This window comes from Musa acuminata, chromosome BXJ1-8, assembly GCF_036884655.1.
Source record: "Musa acuminata AAA Group cultivar baxijiao chromosome BXJ1-8, Cavendish_Baxijiao_AAA, whole genome shotgun sequence".
In the NCBI taxonomy this organism is placed as follows: domain Eukaryota; kingdom Viridiplantae; phylum Streptophyta; class Magnoliopsida; order Zingiberales; family Musaceae; genus Musa; species Musa acuminata.
In genome coordinates this window covers 47,197,705-47,219,029 of record NC_088334.1, presented here as the reverse complement: position 1 = coordinate 47,219,029, position 21,325 = coordinate 47,197,705, and the positions used below count along the sequence as shown (strand labels likewise).

Sequence of the window (21,325 nt, the reverse complement as noted above, 5' to 3'; positions counted from 1 at the left end):
AAATCGATTGCAAAGTCATCCATCCATCCTTCACATCAGAGTCTCGCTTGGGAGATTAGGGGTTCCATCAACGTACGCAATGGTTTGTTGTTTTCTTCGTGGATTGAGATCGGAACACGTGGTTGCCTTTTAATCTCAAGGGAATAGGGATGATCAGAACCGAGCCGGAGAGCCACCGTTCCGAGGAGTTACGAATGAGTCTATAACTAGGCGACTCTGCTGAGCCTGCAAGTCCGCCCCCGCCCTTGTTTTGGTACGTAGGCCTAGCAACATGTGCGATAGCCAGGCTGCATGCATGGTTCCTCCCACTTCCTCCATCAACCACCACCTTAATGAGATTTATTATTGTTTAGCTGGTTCGTGCTTTCGGAATGGCAACGTGCGAAAACGACACTTCACTTCGCGCTGCTGACCTGTGGCCGCACGTCCGTCAAAGAGATTTCTCTGTTCTTTTGTATTTTGTACAATCCGTCCCCCGCGGGTTCAACCTATCTAAGGTGAACATTACGCCACGTCGGATGAGTGAAATTGCAAGGTCCAAAAATGATAGTTGGGGTTCGTCTGTCTTTCGACAAACACCAATCTGCTCGCATATTTCACCTCCGATGGATCCCACACGAACCGAACGAATAATGGCTCGAAACATCGCCTCGGTTAAGACGAATCCTGAATGAGCAGAAGCAGCTGCTTGGAGGTGTGTGGCGTGCTTTTTCTTTTCGTTTCTTTATTGCTCTCTTTCCTTTCCCTCTTTCGATTCATTATTTCTGTTGGTGTCTTTAGGAGGAACAAAAAAGAGTGTTCTGTCCTTAATTATCTTCTCAGTCTGCGGTTTGTCTTCCTCTTTTCCTTTGTGGCCTCGCTCTTTCCTCTCATCCTTCTTCACTCTTGACGGGAGGAGGAATGAAAGAGGTGGAGGAGGGGGAATCGACGAACTAGAAAGAGAGCTGAGGCCTGCGATACGCTCGTCGCTGGAGATTTCTCCGGTGAGTTTTCCAAGATCTGGCCGGTATCTTTGATACCTTTCGATCCGCACGCACTTTCTTTGTGGACGGCGCTCCTTGTGCATTTCTTTTTCTTGCTGAATCTTGATCTCATTTCCCTTTTGCAGTGGCTTCTAGGTTGCTAGGTTGAGTATCAGACCGCTGACATCAAGATTAGGGTTGCGTTTCCTCCTCGAATTGGCCTCTGTGCTTGCTTGTTCTTTGACTCTTAGGTTTTTCCTTGCATTCTCAAAGGGTAAGCGGATGCACTGTGGTTAGTCTAAGTGCGGGGACTGAGATCTGCTTGGGTTTTTGATCGACCTGACCACTCATGTTCCGGTTCTTGGAGGTTTTTCTGTTTCTTGAATTCTTCTGTTTCTTGAATCTAAAGTCTGACCCCGCTTCTTCTTCTTCCTGTTGGATCGAATAATTCGACAGATGTACCTGTTTTTTGATGTGGAATTTGCTCTGGTACCTATTACTTGAACACATGCCGGCGAGCTTTAGCAATTAAAACTTACCAGTTTCTCTTTGGTATTAATCGTTCTGCTGCTAGACCAATTTTCTCCAACCCTGCGTACTGATCCGGTTTCTTTCAGGGTATCTGCGGGGTTTTGAGATCTTGGACCTCCGCTGATGGGAAAATCTCCTGGAAGGTGGATTAAGACACTTCTCTTTGGAAAGAAATCCAGATCACATGCTAAGGGAACGGGTACTTCGGTATGCATTTTATTACTTCAACGGCATTCTTTAACTGTGCATGGGGCGTTCCTTCTTTATTTATTTTCCGTGGGGATGTTTGAGGATGGCATGTTGAAGATCTCTCTAATATTGTATAATAGAATTAAGAAAGAATGTGCTTTGCTATTCATGGGTAGTTATCGCCGAAATCCTTCTTCACTATAAGATGCTAAGGCAATATTGTGTATAAACTGTGCATTTCTTTTTTGTGGACTCTTATCTGCCGAGTTATACCTCTCGAACATGAATATGAAGAAATCAAGCAGTAACATATAGAACCCTATACTGATGATACAATACTCTTACAGCAACTTGGGTACTCTTTGTTAAATCTTTATTAATGGACCAGGACCAGTCAATTCTGACCATTGCATCGACAAAAAGGCTGACCACACTGATCATACACCACAATGGCCCACTGGCGAATCATTCCTCTCACACGATTGATTATTGATTTTGCCACTGTACTATACTTTTTGAATGACAAAAGATATTGACATGTGCACCTTGTTTTTATTTTGACCTTTCCAATAGTCAATGTTAGAGGCAACAGAAGCACATTTCTGATCAGTCACACCATTTTGTCAAATTTATGGATATACCATCATGCCTAATACATAATCTCCATATTTTGGAAGTCTACTGTTTAAGATCCATATACAAGGTCTTGAACTTTGTATGCTAGTCTTCTATTTTCTGGTTGCTAATTGTTAATATCAAATACTATCTAGAAGGTGCCAGCCTTGTAGATCAATAGTTATAATTTCTTGTCAGTACTTCTTACACTTTTACCTTTAAAGCTTGTAACAGTTAGTGTTTTCACTGTTCTGCTAAAATTCTTTCCGACTCTTTTGCTAATTAAGAAGGATCAAGAACACAGCGCCTGCCCAAAGAGCATCTGGTTAGTGAGATAATCAAAGAAGTTTATGCTGTTTACTGTTTGCATGGAATGTATGACATGCCTTATTTCGGGATATATTCATGTCCATGTCAATGTCCATAGCGGATATTCAACTGGTCAACAATTCAGTTTTTGAATTTGTTTTTAATTTTTGTTATTCTTCAGACTTCTCACTCGCTTCATAGTTAACAATACAAAAACACACCAGAAGTCAGCCTAGCTGTAATTTTCCTTTCCAAGTTGTGTTCTAAATATGTGCTAAAATTAAGGAAATAAATAAAATACACATGACAAAACCAGATTGACACATTTTCTCTGATAACAGGGTATGTGAGATATGCATTATATTATTTAAGGAACATGACAATCAATCTTGATATTAGCTGTGTAGTTTTATAGAAACTTCTGTGACTAAGCATGGATATAGGCCTCCCAGGAGTTTATGAATATGCAAAACTAATTAAATCAGGAAAAAAAAAATCGTCACCCTAATATTTTTTCAAAATTATGGTTTACATCCTCCCTTATCATTAATTGCATCTTACACCACATGTTTTCCTATACAGCTACGTTTTCACATCTTGTGGTTGATATATGCTAATCAAAAGGGAATATTACCTGGATATTCTCTTAAGTGTTTGAATATTTCTGTTGAAAGTGTATTGACAAAATCTCAAAATAGCCTCCTTTTTGCACAATATTACATTTTTTCAGCCTCATTGCCTCACTTTTTTTCCTTCCAACTTTCACCTTCGGTTTCCTTTTTTCTTAATTAATATAACCTATACTCTTTCTCCTCTTTTACGTTAGTAAATCATATTCAGTAGTAAGTTGCACCCTCCTATTAACAGTCAGTCATGGATGAATGTAGCAAGCAGTTTTTATTTGGTAAATAACTAATTACAGGGATTTTTTTTTGATATTTTCCATTTTGAGGGTATTTTTGTTCACTGACAACTCATGTTATATTACCTTAGGGGTTGTAAAAGCTTCTGGATTCTAATAGGAAGGTGCAACAAAACCATACAAGAGTTGCATTGTATGGGGGGTGATTATCCATGAGGGTGTACACAATTATTTCGTTGAACATTAGGGTTCAAAATGTAAATTATCTATTAATTTTACACAATTTTCTGACCATGAATTGTAGCCAGCATCATGGGGATGTGACGTTAAAGTTATGGCAACTACTCAAGGAATTGCTCAAATAAAAAAAACGTAGGTGCTGACAGTGTTCATTTTTTAGATATCCATATTAACAGTCAGTTTTTGCCAAGGCCTTAGCCAAGTGGTTGTTTTCTTCTTCATAGTGTAGAAGTGCCTGAGTATTTTGCTTGGATAATTTTTTTAAACAGTGGATTACCCCCTCTGTTATCCTCGGAAAAGAGTGAGTAATTAATTTTTAGTTCATTGTTTCCTTTGTTAATTATATTGTGTGTCAAGCTCCTCCTATTTAACATTCTGAGCATAGAAACCTAAATGATTCCATTTGTTATCTGCAGAAAGCTGCTACTGATAGAGGGTATAATTGTGGAGAACCTGTATTGGCTGTGAATTCTCCACTGATTTCTGAACCAGCACCAGTGAGTGGACTTATCTCAACTTCGGAATCAAAATTAGGTGGTATTGCACTGGTCACTTCACATGTAAGTCAAGCAGTCATAGGATCCACCTCATCAAAAGAAACTAGCAATGACATGGAAGAGCAGGCTGCTACAAAGGCACAGGCAGCCTTCCGTGGTTATCTGGTAAACTTTTTTGTTATAACTATTTTATCTTAATCAAAATGCAAGTAGTGTATACTCTCTTTTGGATGAATGGCCTGTGACTCATTCAACAAAAGCTGCTTGACACTACCAATGAACGTTAGCTGGCATATTCATAATGCTTTTACATCCCATAATTCAGATTTTGCTGCAAATGAATTGCCTACTTTATGACTTAATAATTGTTGCATATATTTGGTGCAGGCACGCAGGGCCTTTCGTGCATTAAAAGGTATTATCAGGTTGCAGGCTCTAATTCGTGGGCATCTGGTTAGAAGACAAGCTGTTGCAACTCTCCATGCTATGGAGGGAATTGTCAAGTTACAAGCAGTAGCTCGCGGAAGAAGAGTTAGATGTACCTTTACTGGACTTAAAATTACTACAGAGTTCAGTCATGCGAAGACTGTGGTAAATGTCATATCCATTGATGTTCCTTTCTGTAAACATATCTCGGCTTTTTATTTAGTCATGTCGATATCTCTTTAAAGCTAAACACCGTTGTTTATCTTGGCCTATTTGGATAGAAAATCTACTTTATTTTCTTAAGGTGTTAAACCGTAATTAGGTGCTGAATTTATGATTCTCAAAATGCTGGTTAGGAAGGTAGAGATCGTGATGAACTGTCAATTTTTTATAGGACTAACTTAAATTGTGTCTGAAAGTCTTCCCTGATTGTTTCTTCTACGTGCTTATCATGTTCGGAGGTGCAAGAATGTTTCATAATTAGGAATCAATGTTAAATGTAAATCATAGGCCAAAGAGAATGCTGTAGGCCTGTTCAAAAGAATAATTTGAATTTCACGTCAGGATCTGCCATCAAGTATTGGTTAGAGCTCAGATTCTAAGCTGAATGTACCCTAGATCTGTGATAATTTTTAAAAATTATTGTTCTTAAAAAAAATTCCTGTAATCCATAATGGACTAATATTATATATCGAAACTCTTTGATAAGTGAAAATATAATCACTTATATGGTTGATATGTCCTTTCTTGTCCAAATTTTGGGTTATTATTATCCAAAGTTTGCTAGTTCCAACATAAATTCAAAGTACAACGTCTGAAATGATCAGGTCAAAGAATGCAAGTTTTAAATGATTGCTTGTGGTTTAATTGTGTGCTTATATAATATATGTTATATAGGTTACTTTTTGCTCATCTATTGGGCTATCATTCGTATAAGACCCATGTCATAACAAGGTTTATATCAAGGTTTGCCATCTCCTATCGATTGGCGTGCCGGTCCGGTATGTGTTGGTACCAGCATATCGAATGTCAGTGGCACATCAGTATGTAGCAATTTTTGGGAAATTGTCTAGAAAATTGCTGAAAATTTTCTTTAACACTTTTTATCCTAATTTAATGCAAATTCAATTCAATTTCAATGAGTAAAGTGCAAATGAGTCATAAATGGATAGTAATTATCGGTTTTTAGCATGAGTTAATGAATTTATCTTTTTTGGATCATTGAGGAGCAACTTTGCCGCATAGTCGACCTTTGCTTTCGTTAAACTTGATCGTTATCAACCTGTATTAATTGATAATGGTTGGATTCTGACCATATTGGTCCACTGACTCCCACGGCTGATGTCCTCATTGCCTCCCTTGATCGTTTCACACTACGGTCGTGTGTGGAGCTGCAACGATGTGGAAAGCGTTGGCCATCACTCCTCTCGCGAGTGTAACGGACGGGGATGAGGAACTGACGAGGAAGGCGGGGAGCAGTCAGACCATATTCCTCTCCGCTCGCAGGCCTTCCCTTGCTCCTATAAATGTAGCAGGGAACATTGCAGAGAAGGGGTGAGGAAGGTTGTGCGAAGAAGACATGCGAGATCTCCTACTCCTTTTGATATCTCACCTATTCCATATTTCTGTGTTCTTTTGATAGCCTTTTATGAGATTCTGAAGCTACAGTTAATACATATTTTCATGAGTCCTCATTTCTGATTGTATGAATTTTTCTTTATTTCTCATCTGCTGTCAATTAAGGATGCTTGCTCAGCTTCTTCTTATGTTCCTATGACCCAGGAAGCTTGGAAAGTGAAATTTTCATCAAATGCATTTGTATCGAAGGTAATTTGTTCAATTCTAACCTTTTAAAAGTAATTTTCTATCACGTTGATATTTGTTTTTGTAGCCCATCCAAACATATTTGTTCTTGTAATAATCGTGGATATATGATTATGACTGCTCGTATTTACTAAGTGCACGACTGTTTCATGTAAGGACCACTGCCCAATGATTTGGTATGGCTGCATATGCAGTCCCATATACTCAGCTGGCCACTTATAAGTAGAATATGCAACCACATGACTGTTCAGTCTCACATGCAAAATGCCCGCAATTACTGCTGTTGTCTCATAAGGCCTGCACATTGCTAGGATTCTCTTTACTATTACAACTACTGTTTTTTTTTGGGGGGGGGTGTTACAACTGGTGTTACAACTGCTATTGTCTCTTGGAACTCTACCTATTTCTTGTGAATTCATGTGAATTCAAGCAAGTTTTCAGATTAGCAAAATAGCATCCTTTACTTAAATAATACTATTATCTATTTATTTGAACATAATCATATAAGAAATAGATAACTGGTTGCATATTTAGAATGGTAATTTTTGTTGGACCATTTGATATCAGACATTCATGTAGCAGCGTATATGCCCATACATTATATGCAGCATCTGACCTCTTAATTTTCTGTGGGAAGTTTACTTGCCAAAGACTGTGCTTATGCTTCTTTCATCTTCCCTAGCTTCTTGCGTCATCACTCCTTGCAAAGTCTCTGCAAATTCAGTATGATAAAGGAGATCCCAATTCAGTCTTCAGCTGGTTAGACAGATGGACATCCACCAGTTTCTGGCAGCCAATTTCCAAGTCAAAAAAGGTTATTGATTCAAAAGGACAGACAAATCGGGACAACTGTAATATGGGCACTGAATCTGGCAAATCAAGGCGCAGTGTACGAACCAATCCTGCATCGAACGTAGGAGGTGGTCAAACAAATGCCAAGCATGAGCCTGAAAGAACGAAAAGGAACCTGAAAAAGGTGCCTAATCCTCCTGCTGAAACAGTACAGCGACATCCACAGTATGAGGTTGATAGGGTAAAACGCAACTTGAGAAAGATGAAAGATGCATCTGAGCAACCAGAGGTTGAAACTCAGAAATCAAATACACGTTTGAAAAAGGTGGATATCAGCTCATCTGACACCCTAGACCAAGGAATTGAGGAGTCCATCGAAAAACCAGAGGAAAATATTAATCCAACACCCAATGTAAAAGCTGATACTGAAGCTGCTTTAGTGCCTGTTACAGCTGGACCGGTTGATGTGCTGATTGATGATAACGAAGACAGCACCCTAGTGGTGAACGGGGATCTAAGCTTGATGGAAGAACAGTTCTGCCATGAAAACCAGAAAACCAGCAAAAGGAGGTCTTCCTTCTCGGCAAAATCAGATGCTCCTGTGCTTCCCAGCTATATGTCAACAACAGAATCTGCCAAGGCAAAATTGCGGGGACAGGTATCGCCCACTATTGTATCGGAGTCAGATGACAAAAATGGTTTTATCCGTCGTCATTCATTGCCATCAGAGATGAGTTCGTCTAGGACAAAGCGATTAATCCAAGCTGGTGGCAAGGGGGAAATCGGCAGAGATGTAAATGGTATGAAATTTAATCCTTTTCTTTTAGCACTTTCATTTTCAAATTACTATGTAGTTATTTTTACGACTCGTGCAGACAGGGCAATTAAGGTAGGATGGAGGCGATGATATTTGTGTGGCGCAGTGCAGCACGTCTTTTAATTTTAAATTAATCGTCACGTGTTATATAAACCGCTGTAAACGATCGGTGTGTGCGGCATTTGGCCCATAGGATGCATGTATCGCTTTAGTCGTAAACATTTGCTTTCTCCTTTGTATTCGTTGTCCAACTGCTTCTGCCTTTGTTAATGGTATTCCACGACTCGAGCAAGCTCCACGGTTGAGAAAGATTTGTTAGGTCACCCGTGTAAGATACTTTAGAAGTCATCCAAGTACACGAAGTCATCGAAGTCCTAAAACTCTAACTAACGTGAAACCATTCTAACGTTTTATGTTTAAAATTGATCCTTTAATTTATATTGTGGAACTAGCCGTCTTAAGTTCCAACGCGGAGACTTCTACATTGTGGGCTTAATTTATATTCTCGAGGGCTTTTACTCAAAGTCTCGACTTCAAAATTAGATTAAAAAAAGGTGGGGCAGGGTACCGGGGGTAAAAATCGATAGTGTTTTCATGCTCACCTCATGATAATTCTGCTCGCAAATTTACCCTGGAGAGACGGAGCCATTTAGTCGATGTCGTATTCCAGCGAAAAATAGCATCAAAATGCACATGATCTACCAAAGACTAAGCATCTAGCTGGTTGGGCACAATTGCTGCGTCTTCATGGTTCTTACAGTTTAGTGGAATGTCCAAGGCTGGTCAAGTTCATCTTTTCAATTAGTCTTTCGGACTCACAACATTGCTAAAGGCGACAATTTTACTTACGAAGAAAGAATGGCAATGGAGAAATCTCTGAATAAGCAACTCATTATCAGACAGTCAAATTGTCACATTGATAAAAGTGACAACCAACAGCCTGTAACAACCACCATTCTGACAATTGGATTCAACAATTAGGACGCAATGTGAAATTCTTGAAATGGAATTTTAAAGTGTCTAAACAGTCACTGAACCTTAGTAAGTAATTCATTCATTTCCTCAACATTATTGGTTAAAATTTATAAGATGACCATGTATGCATATATGGCATTCTGTGTCTACCAGAAAAGATGTCAATGTAACCAAGTTCTTAATAGAGGATACAATATGACATAATCTTGACAGTATGCGTTGTTTAATTAGTACACTTGAATGTCCACTATATATATCTCACAGCAGAACCAATATACTTGAATAAACTTGTATTTTCTAATATATAAACATGACCACTCCAATCATCAGACAGAATAAACTCCGCCGTTCTTCTCTTCTCCTTTTCCTTTATTTTAGCAAATAAAACTCACAGGCTATATCTTTTTAAAATTAAGTACCACAGAATCATCGCGCCGGACATGTCTGTATTGGACAGATTGAAAAGCAATATTTGGAATAAAACTAACCAATCAGAGAAAGACTTACATATGATGAAATCAAGCTTTGAACTACTAAATCATTTAGTTACTTAATGAACAAGAAAAAGTATATTAAAATTCATGAATGCATTTAAAAGCCTGAAAGGAATCAATAGCATAGTGCCCAATGGGTCCGTTTTAGGTTATTACTTTTAACTAATTCTATGAAGTGAAACAAAGTGTCTATTAACATTTGAAATCCTATCTCACAAATCACAATATTGTCAAAATAACTTGGGAACAGTCAAGAGGATAAGCCACAAGTAGAAAAATATTAGAAGATTGAAAGCTTCAAAAAAATAACCTTTTGACTTCTAGCTCGTCTCATGGTCTAACCTTGATCTGGGACCCTTTAGGACTATAATATTGGTTGCAGGGACTTCATGATTTAAGATATCTGCACCAGCAAAAAATTTAGCGAGTTAGTGATAATTTTCCCATTACATAAACCAACCAAGAACAAGGTTCTTGTATAACAAGAAATTGTAAAATAAGAAGCAGATATTCAACCACAATGAGTTCCACAAGCAGAATTATCACTACATGCAATGTAAAATCACATTATTCATAATGCTAGATTCCATAATAAAGAAGTCGACACTAAAATCCCCACCAATTCAGCAAAATTGGAGCACATCAAGCATAAGACATAAGACACAACTATGACTATAGTTTATGACAATTGCTTAAAAATGAAAAGCAAATAGTGTATGATAGTTGTCAATGATTTTCCGGAGGATACCAACCAGTTAAGCAGATAAAGGCACTACTGTAAGTGATGAAATTTAGCCTCTTAACTTTAACTGTTATGTTAATAAAAAGATCAGGTGATGAGTGTTGATACTAAATGCTAGAGAATTGGCCAGATAATAATGGCCATTTGTGTTAGTACAGAGAGAAAGAGAAAAGGTACTTAAAACCAGCTGAAAGTTGCCAATTCAACCAAAGGTTATTTTGGTAAATATAAGTCGAAGACAAACATGGTCTGATGTCTTGATCAAAAGAATTTCTGAATATCTTTTGAATACCTCCAATTTAAATTTATGCAACTGGGGCTCCTAGTCAAATTGACTGGAAACATAGATTAGGTAGAAAAAGTACTAAATGTAAATAGTAAGTGCAAATTATGTCAGAGGCACGATGAGCAGTCTTGAGAAACAATCTCCTACTAAATAACAAGCCTGTCCATAATATGAGTATTAAAAAATTCATGACAGACAATAAGGAAACTGAGATCAAAATGTTGTATCTAACAGTTCTTAAGGGACAAAATAAAAACACTATAGAAAAGTTTTGCAAAAGATTGAGGAAGGCCATTTATATAACTTTCTTGAAGAAGTTTAAAGAAAGTTCAGCAGTACATTTTTAATCCTAAAGAATTTTGATGTTTATATAAAGAATTTTAGGGTCAAATAGTTTGCACAAACTTTGTTGTGATGGCCATGATTAACAACTTTTGGTTGATTATAATTGTAACCTTTGCTAGAATGTGTGTTACCTGATATGCATTAAGATTGACAACTGGAAATCTTCACAAGGAATGAGAACTATAAAGCGAATTAATTGCATGTTCTTCTATGAGGTATTATGGTTTCAATGATAATGTTGCAAATCAGCAATAACTTTGCATTCGTCTGGAACATATTCTGACGTAATCATTGGCAAACGATTTGTTCAGATGAAAAAGATATACGTATCCTGAATGTTCAAATAAAAGGTTTTGTGGAATATAAAATTCATATACCTTAGCATGTAGGAGCAGTACACACAACTTTATGTCATGTTGGTTGGTAATATCTTCCCCCGGGAAACAAAGGGTTGAAAGTTATAGTTGTATTTGCATAAGCATAATTCCGAGTCCGAGTTAAGAAGAATGAACAGCTAAGGCGATTGTGGGGCTTAGGCATTTCAGGTCGTCTCCTCGTCCAAACACATGAACTCCAGGTGGCATTTGAACAACATTACCAGAAACCAGTTACCATATAAGTTAAAGATTTCCATCAAGAAGGATTTAGAAACATGAACAAACAAATCAGAAACCATGGCAAAGACAATCAAAGAAGCATAAAAACAAAAAAAGATAGGAAAGCGCTTATTGAAAAAACACACAACAACAACAACAACATCTTTAAATTCACCAGAACGGAAAGATACACGCCACCACCACTATACTCGAGAGTCAAGATACCGTGAACATTCACATGATTTATCGTATTCACAAGCATGAAGCCACTGCACCGCATGTTGAGCCAAGAAAAAGAAGACTACCAAGAAACAATCACCAAGATCCTAAAACAGACAAAATATGCAAAGATTTGAAGACGAGGAGTAGGGTCCAGCTTTCCGTGCAAAAAGAAGGCATCAAATGGAACGATCCAAGCACTGTAATCATTCACCAACTCACCGCCACCAACGCAGACAATTAACGCCCCACGTACTCGCAAAGCCTGCGGCTAAGGCGCCAGAGAGAATCCGCCCGTCGGTAAACAATGCCGCGACGCCAAGCGTCCCGAGGCCGGAGGCGGGCCGATCGAGAAACGGCAGCCACAACGCTGGCGACGGGTGTGGAAAGAGGGAAACGGCTGGGATGCACGGTAGTGGAAAACGGAACGAACGAGGAAAGACATGCAATTTGCCAGAGAGCCGTGAAGCGACGAGAAGAGTCGAGAAGGGCCTCGATTTATAGAGATGCCCATCACAGGCGGATGAAGTGGTGACTGGTAACTAACCCTCCTCGACCTCACATCTACTGCGGACGCGTCATCGGACGGATAGGATCAGGACTTGGAGCGAGGGAGCGTCGCTTACCCGTTTAGGGAGGGGCCCGCTAGGATCTGATGTAATGAGGTAAAAACGGATCCGATATCCTTCTCGGGTGGAGCCATTCTCGATCCGACCCGGAAGGTCCTTCCAACCGACCTTGAGCCGATCATGCCGTCGTCTGCCGGCTGTAGCCTCGCGAAACCCCCCACATCCCAACCAAGAAATAGGAACCAGAAGGAAGAGAGTGAGGGAAGAGATGGCAGATTGGGAACGGCAAGCGGAAAGAGGGAAAAGGGTGACACTGTTTATGAAAGGAGAGAAGATATGCAAGAGCAAGAAGACGAGACGGAGACGTAAAAGAGGGAGAATAGACGGCGGAAGAGAGAGGGAGAAAGGTTCTAACCTCTGGAACGGAATCCCGGTGCAGCGATTGACAGAAGCGTAGAACGGTCTTCAAAGAACCGGATGAGGGGAATGAAGTGAGAGTCGTTCTGCCAGGGCCTAATAAGCGGCCGCTTCCTGTTGGTGTTTGCGGGCGATGGCACCGCTTCCGGTGACAGCTGGATAGCGTTGGAAAGGGATCCGACCCGATAGGATGTGTAGATTAGCAAGAAAACACGTCCGGTGGAAGTCGGATCGGATGTTGTTGTGCAAAACGCTAATTGCTTATAGGGTCATCGGCTGTGAAATAGTTAGCATATATCTTTCGCTTTCAAATTTGCTATATTTTGTATATATCAAGGTTGTTTGGTTGAACTTAAGCTTTCATGAAATCATAATCAACGATCATTGATACGAGAAGAAGTCATAGATGTCTTAATTAGTTTAACATGGTCTAGACTTGTATATGTAGAATGATTCGAAATGTTTTCGAAGTGAATGGATGTGAATGGTATACATTAAGATTGAGGTCGAAAGTGATTTTCTGATCCGATTCCTCTAATGTCCAAATTAGTAATCCGAGGTATACAAGTATGGATGTGAATGGTAAAAAAATATACGTCTCTCTTTTCGTTATGTCGAAGATGGGCTTTTATACTTGATAGTAAAAGAGCTAAATATTCTGCATTGAGGTAACCACTAACTGTCTTCAATAGCCTCTCTTTGACCTCTTGTCTACATGAGCGCTAAGGGAGGGGTAGTCTATAGCCATCTACCTTAGACCCTTGCCCATATGGGCAAGTGGGTAGAGAGTGATCTTCGTTTTATTCTTCCACACTGGGCACCACATGATAGTTGCATGTCGGATGACAATTAGCCGATGACATACTCACTATCATTTGTCCCTCCCTAATTGGCCTCTAATTCACATGGACAATAAGGAGGAGCAACCTTTAATCACCTATCTTGGATCCTTGTTACCTAGGTGGATGACTCGAACCACCGTGTTTGCTCGAGGTATGGAGGTCAGAAAACTCAACCATGCCTTTATTGAAGCGTGAAGATTGGGAAGTTTGACTTCCGCCTATGCTCAAGGCATGGAGGTCAAAAAAACTTAATCTCGTCCGGCTAATACACGTCCATACGAGAAGTAGGTCAATAACAAATCACCATCAGCAGCATTGGAGGAAGTGATCATGGGCGGATATGTTAGATAAACTCATATTAGATGATATGAGATGCATGATGAACTAGATGTGCAAGATAAATTAAACATGCCACTAGGCTTACAATTGATCGAAGAAGTATGATCTTGATGTGCCGAATGAACTAGACGCTACACTTCGGACCCCTTTGGTAAAAACCCCAAAACAAGCCTCGTGAGGCTCAAATGATAAGGAGTACGTTGCCAACTAATCATTATCCGATATGCAACCGCCACATTGTGTCTAGGGTAAAAGAAGAAGACGAAGGTCGCCCTCTACTCATCTACCCGTGTGAGCAAACGTCCAAGATAGACAGTTGTGAGCTACCCCACCTTCTTGCCCATGTAAACAAGAGGTCAAAGAGAGGACGTTGAAGGTGGCTAGAGGCTATCTCGTAGTAGAATATTTCATAGAATATTCTATCCCTTTACGACTAAGTATAAAAACTTATTTTTAACATGATGAAAAAGGAGGTTTTTTTTTTATCATTCGTATTTGTACTTGTACGCATCTAATTATTAACTTGGCATTGGAGGAATCGAGTCTGGATATCTCTTTCGACCTCGATCTTTGTGTAAATGACACTTGAGAGTTTGATATTTTCACCTTGGAGGTACATCATATAACCCTACACGTATGAGTCTAAACCACGTCTGACTAAAGTATCAAGGATTCATCAATCATATTGTTTCGCATAATGATTTAATACATAAATAAATGTCAGTTAAAACATAAAGCTCAATTTTATTTAGCTGAAAGATGATAATGCCAATAATTACATTGTCGAAAATTACCTGAAAGAAAAAAAAAAAAAGTTGACATTGCAGAAACCACGAGCTAGACAATAATTTATTGGTGTGATTTATGGTTAAAATAGTGGCATGACTTATTACATGTCATTTTAATTTTTGTTATAAAAGCATGGTGGCATGTAAACCATACAAATGTAACGCGGGCACGGCAGTCATGTTAAATAGCATCGGCCGTCGTGTCGCGGGGCTGCGTCACGTGTCCTAAAAAATCCCTTCCCTTCGCGACTCCCTTGCGGATCCCGATCCCAGCTGCTTCCTTTTGTCTCGGCCACCGAGCGAGAGGGAGAAGAATGGCCTTGCCTTTAGCCACGGTTACTCCTATTCTAAGTCTTCGACGACTCCAAGCTCCTCGAAGCAACTGTGACGCAGCCGCTGCAACACGGCTGTCGGGCGCTTGCGAAGCTGCTCTCTTCGGTCTTAAGTTCGCTTGCTGCCGTGCGACCGCCGTATGGGATCGACGTCCGAAGCCGGCGCGAGCCCTAATGGTGGAGGAGGGAAGAACGGCGGCAACGGCGAGGATCGTTACGGTGGTTGGGGACGGAAGCGTTAGCCCGTTGAAGAACACTCCCTGGGAGCAGGTCATGCGTCATACTGTGAGTGATTCGATGCCCTTTCCGTGCTAAATCTTGTTTATCCGTGGATTTATTTATAATCATTCCATCGATTTACTCCGTTCAGCCGATTAAGACACAAACTGTAGTTTGAAGATATTGGCATGTCTCTTCATTAAGAAAAATGATGGGATTATCAACCGTCTCTTCTACAACCGAAAAAGAAGAAACGAAAAAGTGGAGGTGGGTGTATGTCCCTACTGGCACAAATTAGCATTACCAATTGAGAAAAGTTGCCTGTTGTGCTGATATACCTCTTGCTAAGAGGATGATGCAGATTGTGGCCTAAGATAACAACGGGGAACATACAGTTACAGGTGGCGCACCACCATCTAAATACAAATTCAAAATCAAGATGTACTCTGGCTACGTTTCCTTCTGCAATTTCAGGCGGTACTTCATGTATTGGCTGTTAGATCTGATTGAGATGTGATATATGATAAGAACTCGTTATAATTGTTGAATGTCTACAATTAGTTCATCAGATACATGATTCTAATATGATGAGAAAACAAATTTCATTTTTTGTTTAATAATTGTTAGATGAGCGATTAAGATTGCACTGATGAGGTGGTTTACTAAATAATCAGTAGGGGATGGATCAAATAGAACTCATAAATTCATCTTCTGAGTGATTGAACCCTCCCAGGAGTAGTGAAGAGTAGTAATAGTTGAATAGAATGAACAGCCAAGGAAGGAAAGTATTTTTTCTTTTCTTCTTTTTTTTTTTCTAGCCTAACAATCCCTTTTACATCAGGGAGAGGAAAGTAAATCTGGCTAAGATTCTATTTAATCTCCTTGATTGAACCTTTTCTGATACAGATTTTGGATTCACTACCAACCTGGCAAAAACCTGACATGAACTTGTGACTTATGTCAACCTAGAATGGATTTATGTAATGAAAGCACAAACACAACTGAACTGATTGAATTCAATGTCGATGGGCAAAGCTTAGGGATTGGCTTTTTACCATGTTTTTAGAATATATAGTCACAAATTCTTGCTCGACAATTGTCTATCTTGAAGATATTGAGAATGTTATCAATATAAGGAATGAGTTAATGTAGTCAGGTCTGATTAGGTGAGACCAAAGTCAGGGTTGAGTTAATAGTAGAATTATGTTTTAGTACTGTCATCAAGGTACTTAAATAGAAAATTTCATGGCAATGCTTATTTGTCGGTAAAAAGGTCTACAAAATGTTGCATCATAATCCATTTTTAATTTCGGATAGGAGTTCAATTGATGAGACTGTCAACTGTTGCTTGTGTCATACTAAGGTGTTTTAGTTGGGTGAAGAAATGCTGTAGTTCACCAAAAGATAAAGGTGAATTTGAGCAAATAAGATTGTGTGCGAGTGTCATAAAATCTTATCCTATCTCTCTTTTTTCTTTCTACCTATTATCTTGACTTTTGTTCCATGAGAATAAAACCAAAAGACTTTCTGTATTCTTTCCTCTACTGTTGACTATTTCGGTTGACTGCTAGAAAATAATGCCACCAATCTATGTATTATCTAATTCCATGTTAATGTCTTCCCAAGCAGCCCATTCGGACCTGATATATCTTTTCTATACATTTTGATCCTTGAGCATTCTAGTTTGCATAAAAAAAGTCAATTACTAAACCAGCAGATGTAATATAAAAACATCGATTAGTAAAAACTCTGCTGACCTAGTCCCTTGCCAGCAATAAAATCTATGTTCAACATATTTTATATTGTAGGAAGAGTTCAAAATTCAACCAAATAACACTAGCTAAATGGTGAATACCTTAACAAAGATTGATCCATTTCAGTTATATATTTATCATGAAAAAAGAAAAGTTTGATGAGTTGTCTATCTTGCACTTATTGTCATCAAATATGTACTCAAGATTAGTTGTCTATCTTGCACTTATTGCAAAAAATATTTTGATGCATATAGTTTTCAACGATTTCAACTGTAAAAGGCATGTATTGGTTGTAGTATTATTGGAAATAATGAGGCATCCGACATGATAATTGCCTTTTTACTTAGTGGAACTTAATATAATTCTTAAAGCAACTAGGTGGCCTACTGATTGTCTTTTTTCTGTTGGGTCTTCTTGTAGTCAACTCGTCTAAAGTGGGTGGATGAAGGAATTGAAATGGTTGTATTTAGTGATAAGGCAACTCAGTATAGTGATACTCGGCATGAAAATCTTGTGAGGGAACTGCTATGTTCTGATATGTTGGTTCATGTCGCAATAAATGATCAGGAATCCATTGAATGGCTTCACAAAAATAGTGATAGTGTTCCAAATATAATATGCTTTGAATCATCACCAGATCTAAGAAACAAACTTGGAGGATCATTCGTTCACAAAAGAGGAGAAGAAAACATGTTCAACAGACTGGTCAACATTGCAAAAAAAGGAAATAGAAGTGAATCAGCGGAAGTGCTTAAGACTGTATCGGGTGCTTGGGAGAGGTATAATGCTGATGATATTAGGTTCTGTTTGCTTGTTATCATCAATTCTTACATAAGACCTGTTTCTGTACTAAAAAATTTAAGGGCTAAAGGACTATCCACTCTTAATTGTATGATTAAAAATTGCGGATCTCAGATGCTAAACTGTTTATTTGATCCCAACTGTAGAAAAGCTCTTCAGTGTTTGAACTCCTGTTCTCCAACAGATCAGGTTTGTAACTACCGCTGCATTGCCTCTTATGAGAGCCCATACCTGGAGGCATTTTCTTTGTGTGTGTTGCAAAAGAACAATTGTCTTGAGTTAGATGCAGAGATCCCAAGCAAGCCAATTGTAACTCCATTGTATATGTTTAGAGGAGAGTTGTTGAGCCATGAAGTTGCGGAAGACCTTTTTATCGGTTGGTTGGATAATTTAGAATGGAGCTGGCGAGTCATAGCCGGCCAAAATCCTGCATATGATCAATTCCCTTGTCAGTATCAATTGTTTTACAGGGGAAAGGCTAAAGGGTCATTTTGGTATGAACCAGTGTTTCAGGTCCGAACTCAAGAAGGGACATTGGTATGGAGACGAAGAAAGTATCGGGTTAGAAGAGCAAGTGTTCCTGGAACATTTTATTTCAGCGTATTAGATAATGGGGTAGTTTCTAAAGAATTTTGGACAATAATAGATGTTTGTGACGATCTCAGCTGGGGTTTATTTCAGTATAACGGGGCAGCTCAGGTGGCTGGACTGTCGTATACTGGGGCTGTGCTTGTTAGTCCAGACGGAAATTTTAAACCTGAATTGGGAGGACAAAGGCTAGTATCTGCCTTGGAGAAATGCAGTATCATGGACTGGGAGCTATATAGAGTTGATAACTGTTCATGCAATAATCCACCATTAGGAATTCCTGAGGGTTCGCGTCTGCGCTCAAAGATTGAACTGAGGAATCAGAGGTGGGTCTCTCAGCAGCTTGGATAACAAAGCATTTAAAGCAGTTATAGCGATATCAAAGGTTGAACGGAGGAATCAGAGATGAGTTTCTCAGCAGTTTGGACAAAAAGGGATTTTAAGTAGTTCAAGAGATAACAATAGAGTTATTACCTCAAAGCGAGTTAACAGTTTCCTATATCATATGAGTCATAAGGAGATCAGTGGTTTTTGGGTCATAAACTTTTATCTTTGAAAGGATCAAGTGAAACTTTTCTGTGTTCCTTGAGATATTTGCAGTTATGATGCATTAAGAGTCTTCTCTCAAAGGAAGTATATAGGAGGCTCTTCCTGAAACCCTGCCATTCATCATATTCTTTCAGGTACTTGTCCAAACTCTTACATTTTCTTTTTTACTCTGCCTATATTAATACATTGAAGCATATAAGTAAACCATTGATGCAAGTTATGTGACATGTCGAGTAACTGAACGTTGCTTTGTTAATTTTTTGCATTCTGTTTCAGACTTGAAGAACTAGATTGAGCTTAAATCACGCAGGCATTTTGGCAAAAAATAGATGCATGACTAATTTGTCAAAAATCTAAATTTAAAGCAAAAGGCTCAATCGAATGTCGTTACTACGCCTGCTGGTGCAAATTGTAGAATGCCATCTGTGGTAATAGACATCCTTCATCTTTGGAGTTTAAGACTCCAAGAACAGCTTCATGTGAGCATGGAATCATATGCCAACCGCCCTGCTAATGCTGATAACTGGCTTTATACGTAGATCATCATGCTTAGAATGCAGGCATCTTCTGAGGCACTGTAGCGTGTTACTCGTACTCCTTCCATGTATACAGAGGAGGTTAGAGGGGCTATGCTGGGCGATTTAACCGGAACTTGAGGCTTCTATAACGAGGAAGCAGAACCAGAGATGGTGGTTTGTTAAAGAATCTCATCGAGCTTCGGGCTGCCTTTTTCTTTCTGCTTGCTATGTAGAGATTGACTACTTAACCATTATTAGTTCATCTACTACTCTTTCGGTGCGAAAAAGTGACTTTGTATCGCTACTTGATGCAATGAATTTTGTCGAAGTGTCATCTCACGTCACCACCGATTAACCGAAGATGACACGGAGACATGTTTATGTGCAATCTCTATGTTTTCTTGGGATAGTGTTGTGAACTTCTCTGAGCGACCGTCATGTTTCTTCAGAGTTCAGACAGCAGTGTCAATGTTGATCGAGGACAGTTGGGAGGGAACGTTGTTCTTCTGTGCGAACGCGTTGGTGGCCATCGCCAGCTAATACTGTCGGTCGGCAACAGTACGATCTCGCGGCTTGTCATTATGATGACTGACTGAATATGAAACGACCCTTTTGGAATCCCAACACCAGTTGGGGCTTTCAACTCGGCCGTTGCATGTGAACCACAGAACACGCGTATAGCTCCGACTCCGCCCGTCCACCACCGCCTGGCGCTACCGGCTCATTAATCGCAACATCACTGTTTGACGCGGTCAAGCTTGCCACCTCTTGGACTCCCAAGCCTCACATTAAATGGACTGCAACAAACTCACCGGGCCTCCAAGACGCTTGACTCTCACTTTCTCTCTCTCTCTCTCTCTCGTCAGACGCTGCAGTTTAAACGGGGAGGACCCCCCTCATGCTCCAATCTCGATCCACACGTCACTTCCGGCTTCTTCTGTTGACAATTATCTCACACTCTCGTTCCGATGTCAATGGCTTCACCTGCCAACTACGTCGATTCTGACTTGATTTACGTCTTCTCTTTTCTCAGCCAACTATAAGCAGAAGAGTTGGGCTTGTTGCTCATCCATCACCTTGCAGCTAGTTGGAGTTTCTCTCATCTCCCGCCAAACCATGTTCATAATGAGTTCAGCGGGACTGCCGATTCTTCTTCTCGTGTACTTTACGTCATCGATGGTTGTCTTGCGCCCATGTCTGTGTGGAGAAGCGACGACGATTGCCGATGCTCAGAGGATCAGCGACGATGGTATGTAATCCAGTGCTGTACTTGCGAGTTGTTGAATTGTGAGGTTAGGAGCGAATAATGGATGTGTTTCTTTGGATGCATGTAGCGAAGGCTGTGGATCAAGGGGTAGCGTATGTGCTTATGGCTGTGGCTCTCCTTCTTACCTATCTCGTCCATTGACAACCGATCGGAAAGTCCTCCTGCGATCGTATCTTGTTTTTAATGCTGTAACATTACTTACTCGGTGGGGATTAAGGTTGGTTCTCCGTGAGAATACTTGGGTGTAATTTACCGAATAAACTTCAGGCATGGAGCATCATACGTACAGCGTTTTCTCGACACTCGATACGCATCAGTTCATATTTTAAACGAGGCTGCACTCGTTGATTGTTGCAGTCTCGTTTAGCATTCCTGTAAGAGGTGCAATCACAAAGATAAAAGCTTCCTAAGCTCTTCGTTAGCGGCCAGTTCATGACATAAAGCATAACCAACCTCTTTGATAAAAGTATTATTATTATTATTATTTTCTCTACTTTAGTTTAGATAAACTGATAGATGAAGAGACACACACCAATGGCATGCCACACCCACCAAACAAAGTAGCAGTCGAAGGCAGTGTATGGGCCGAAAACGAGAAATCCGCTCGAGGTGCGACACAGG

The 21,325-nt window shown here is 39.7% G+C and overlaps 2 protein-coding genes and 2 long non-coding RNA genes across 13 annotated transcripts; 3 read left to right on the top strand and 1 right to left on the bottom strand.

The window, feature by feature from the left end:
- Positions 1 to 458: 458 nt before the first annotated feature.
- Positions 459 to 8,301, top strand: LOC103996209 (protein IQ-DOMAIN 31). 8 transcript variants are annotated; one of them, XM_065080392.1, is made up of 10 exons: positions 670 to 694; positions 781 to 983; positions 1,109 to 1,236; positions 1,419 to 1,514; positions 1,580 to 1,700; positions 4,125 to 4,370; positions 4,593 to 4,796; positions 6,375 to 6,458; positions 7,138 to 8,047; positions 8,123 to 8,301. In XM_065080392.1, the coding sequence occupies exons 5-10, from the start codon at positions 1,617 to 1,619 to the stop codon at positions 8,152 to 8,154; spliced, it is 1,560 nt and encodes a 519-aa protein (XP_064936464.1). In that variant the 5' UTR covers positions 670 to 694; positions 781 to 983; positions 1,109 to 1,236; positions 1,419 to 1,514; positions 1,580 to 1,616; the 3' UTR covers positions 8,155 to 8,301. The 8 variants fall into 8 exon arrangements, with proteins under 8 accessions (XP_018686033.2, XP_064936464.1, XP_064936463.1 ...); XM_018830488.2 differs by lacking the exon at positions 1,419 to 1,514 and having other exon boundaries at positions 459 to 694; positions 1,109 to 1,329; XM_065080391.1 differs by having other exon boundaries at positions 1,109 to 1,514.
- An 899-nt stretch (positions 8,302 to 9,200) lies between these two features.
- LOC135588315 (uncharacterized) lies at positions 9,201 to 12,699 on the bottom strand. Of its 2 annotated transcripts, none has more exons than XR_010476195.1 (3): positions 11,284 to 12,699; positions 9,844 to 9,936; positions 9,201 to 9,483 (listed from the first exon to the last, which is right to left on the bottom strand). It is a non-coding gene; the product is annotated as an uncharacterized LOC135588315 (long non-coding RNA). The 2 variants fall into 2 exon arrangements; XR_010476194.1 differs by having other exon boundaries at positions 11,944 to 12,699.
- A 2,194-nt stretch (positions 12,700 to 14,893) lies between these two features.
- Positions 14,894 to 19,825, top strand: LOC135580786 (violaxanthin de-epoxidase, chloroplastic-like). Of its 2 annotated transcripts, none has more exons than XM_065080390.1 (3): positions 14,894 to 15,293; positions 17,402 to 19,053; positions 19,459 to 19,825. In XM_065080390.1, the coding sequence occupies exons 1-2, from the start codon at positions 14,991 to 14,993 to the stop codon at positions 18,719 to 18,721; spliced, it is 1,623 nt and encodes a 540-aa protein (XP_064936462.1). In that variant the 5' UTR covers positions 14,894 to 14,990; the 3' UTR covers positions 18,722 to 19,053; positions 19,459 to 19,825. The 2 variants fall into 2 exon arrangements, with proteins under 2 accessions (XP_064936462.1, XP_064936461.1); XM_065080389.1 differs by having other exon boundaries at positions 19,196 to 19,825.
- A 457-nt stretch (positions 19,826 to 20,282) lies between these two features.
- LOC135588314 (uncharacterized) lies at positions 20,283 to 20,990 on the top strand. Its single transcript, XR_010476192.1, has 2 exons — positions 20,283 to 20,686; positions 20,772 to 20,990. It is a non-coding gene; the product is annotated as an uncharacterized LOC135588314 (long non-coding RNA).
- The last annotated feature ends 335 nt before the right edge of the window (positions 20,991 to 21,325 follow it).

Coding starts and splice junctions, on each gene's coding strand:
- LOC103996209 (XM_018830488.2), top strand. CDS start 1,617: ATGGGAAAATCTCCTGGAAGGTGGATTAAGACACTTCTCTTTGGAAAG. Junction 6,459..7,137: donor CAAATGCATTTGTATCGAAG/GTAATTTGTTCA, acceptor CATCTTCCCTAG/CTTCTTGCGTCATCACTCCT. Junction 8,048..8,122: donor AATCGGCAGAGATGTAAATG/GTATGAAATTTA, acceptor CGACTCGTGCAG/ACAGGGCAATTAAGGTAGGA.
- LOC135580786 (XM_065080390.1), top strand. CDS start 14,991: ATGGCCTTGCCTTTAGCCACGGTTACTCCTATTCTAAGTCTTCGACGA. Junction 15,294..17,401: donor AGCAGGTCATGCGTCATACT/GTGAGTGATTCG, acceptor GTCTTCTTGTAG/TCAACTCGTCTAAAGTGGGT.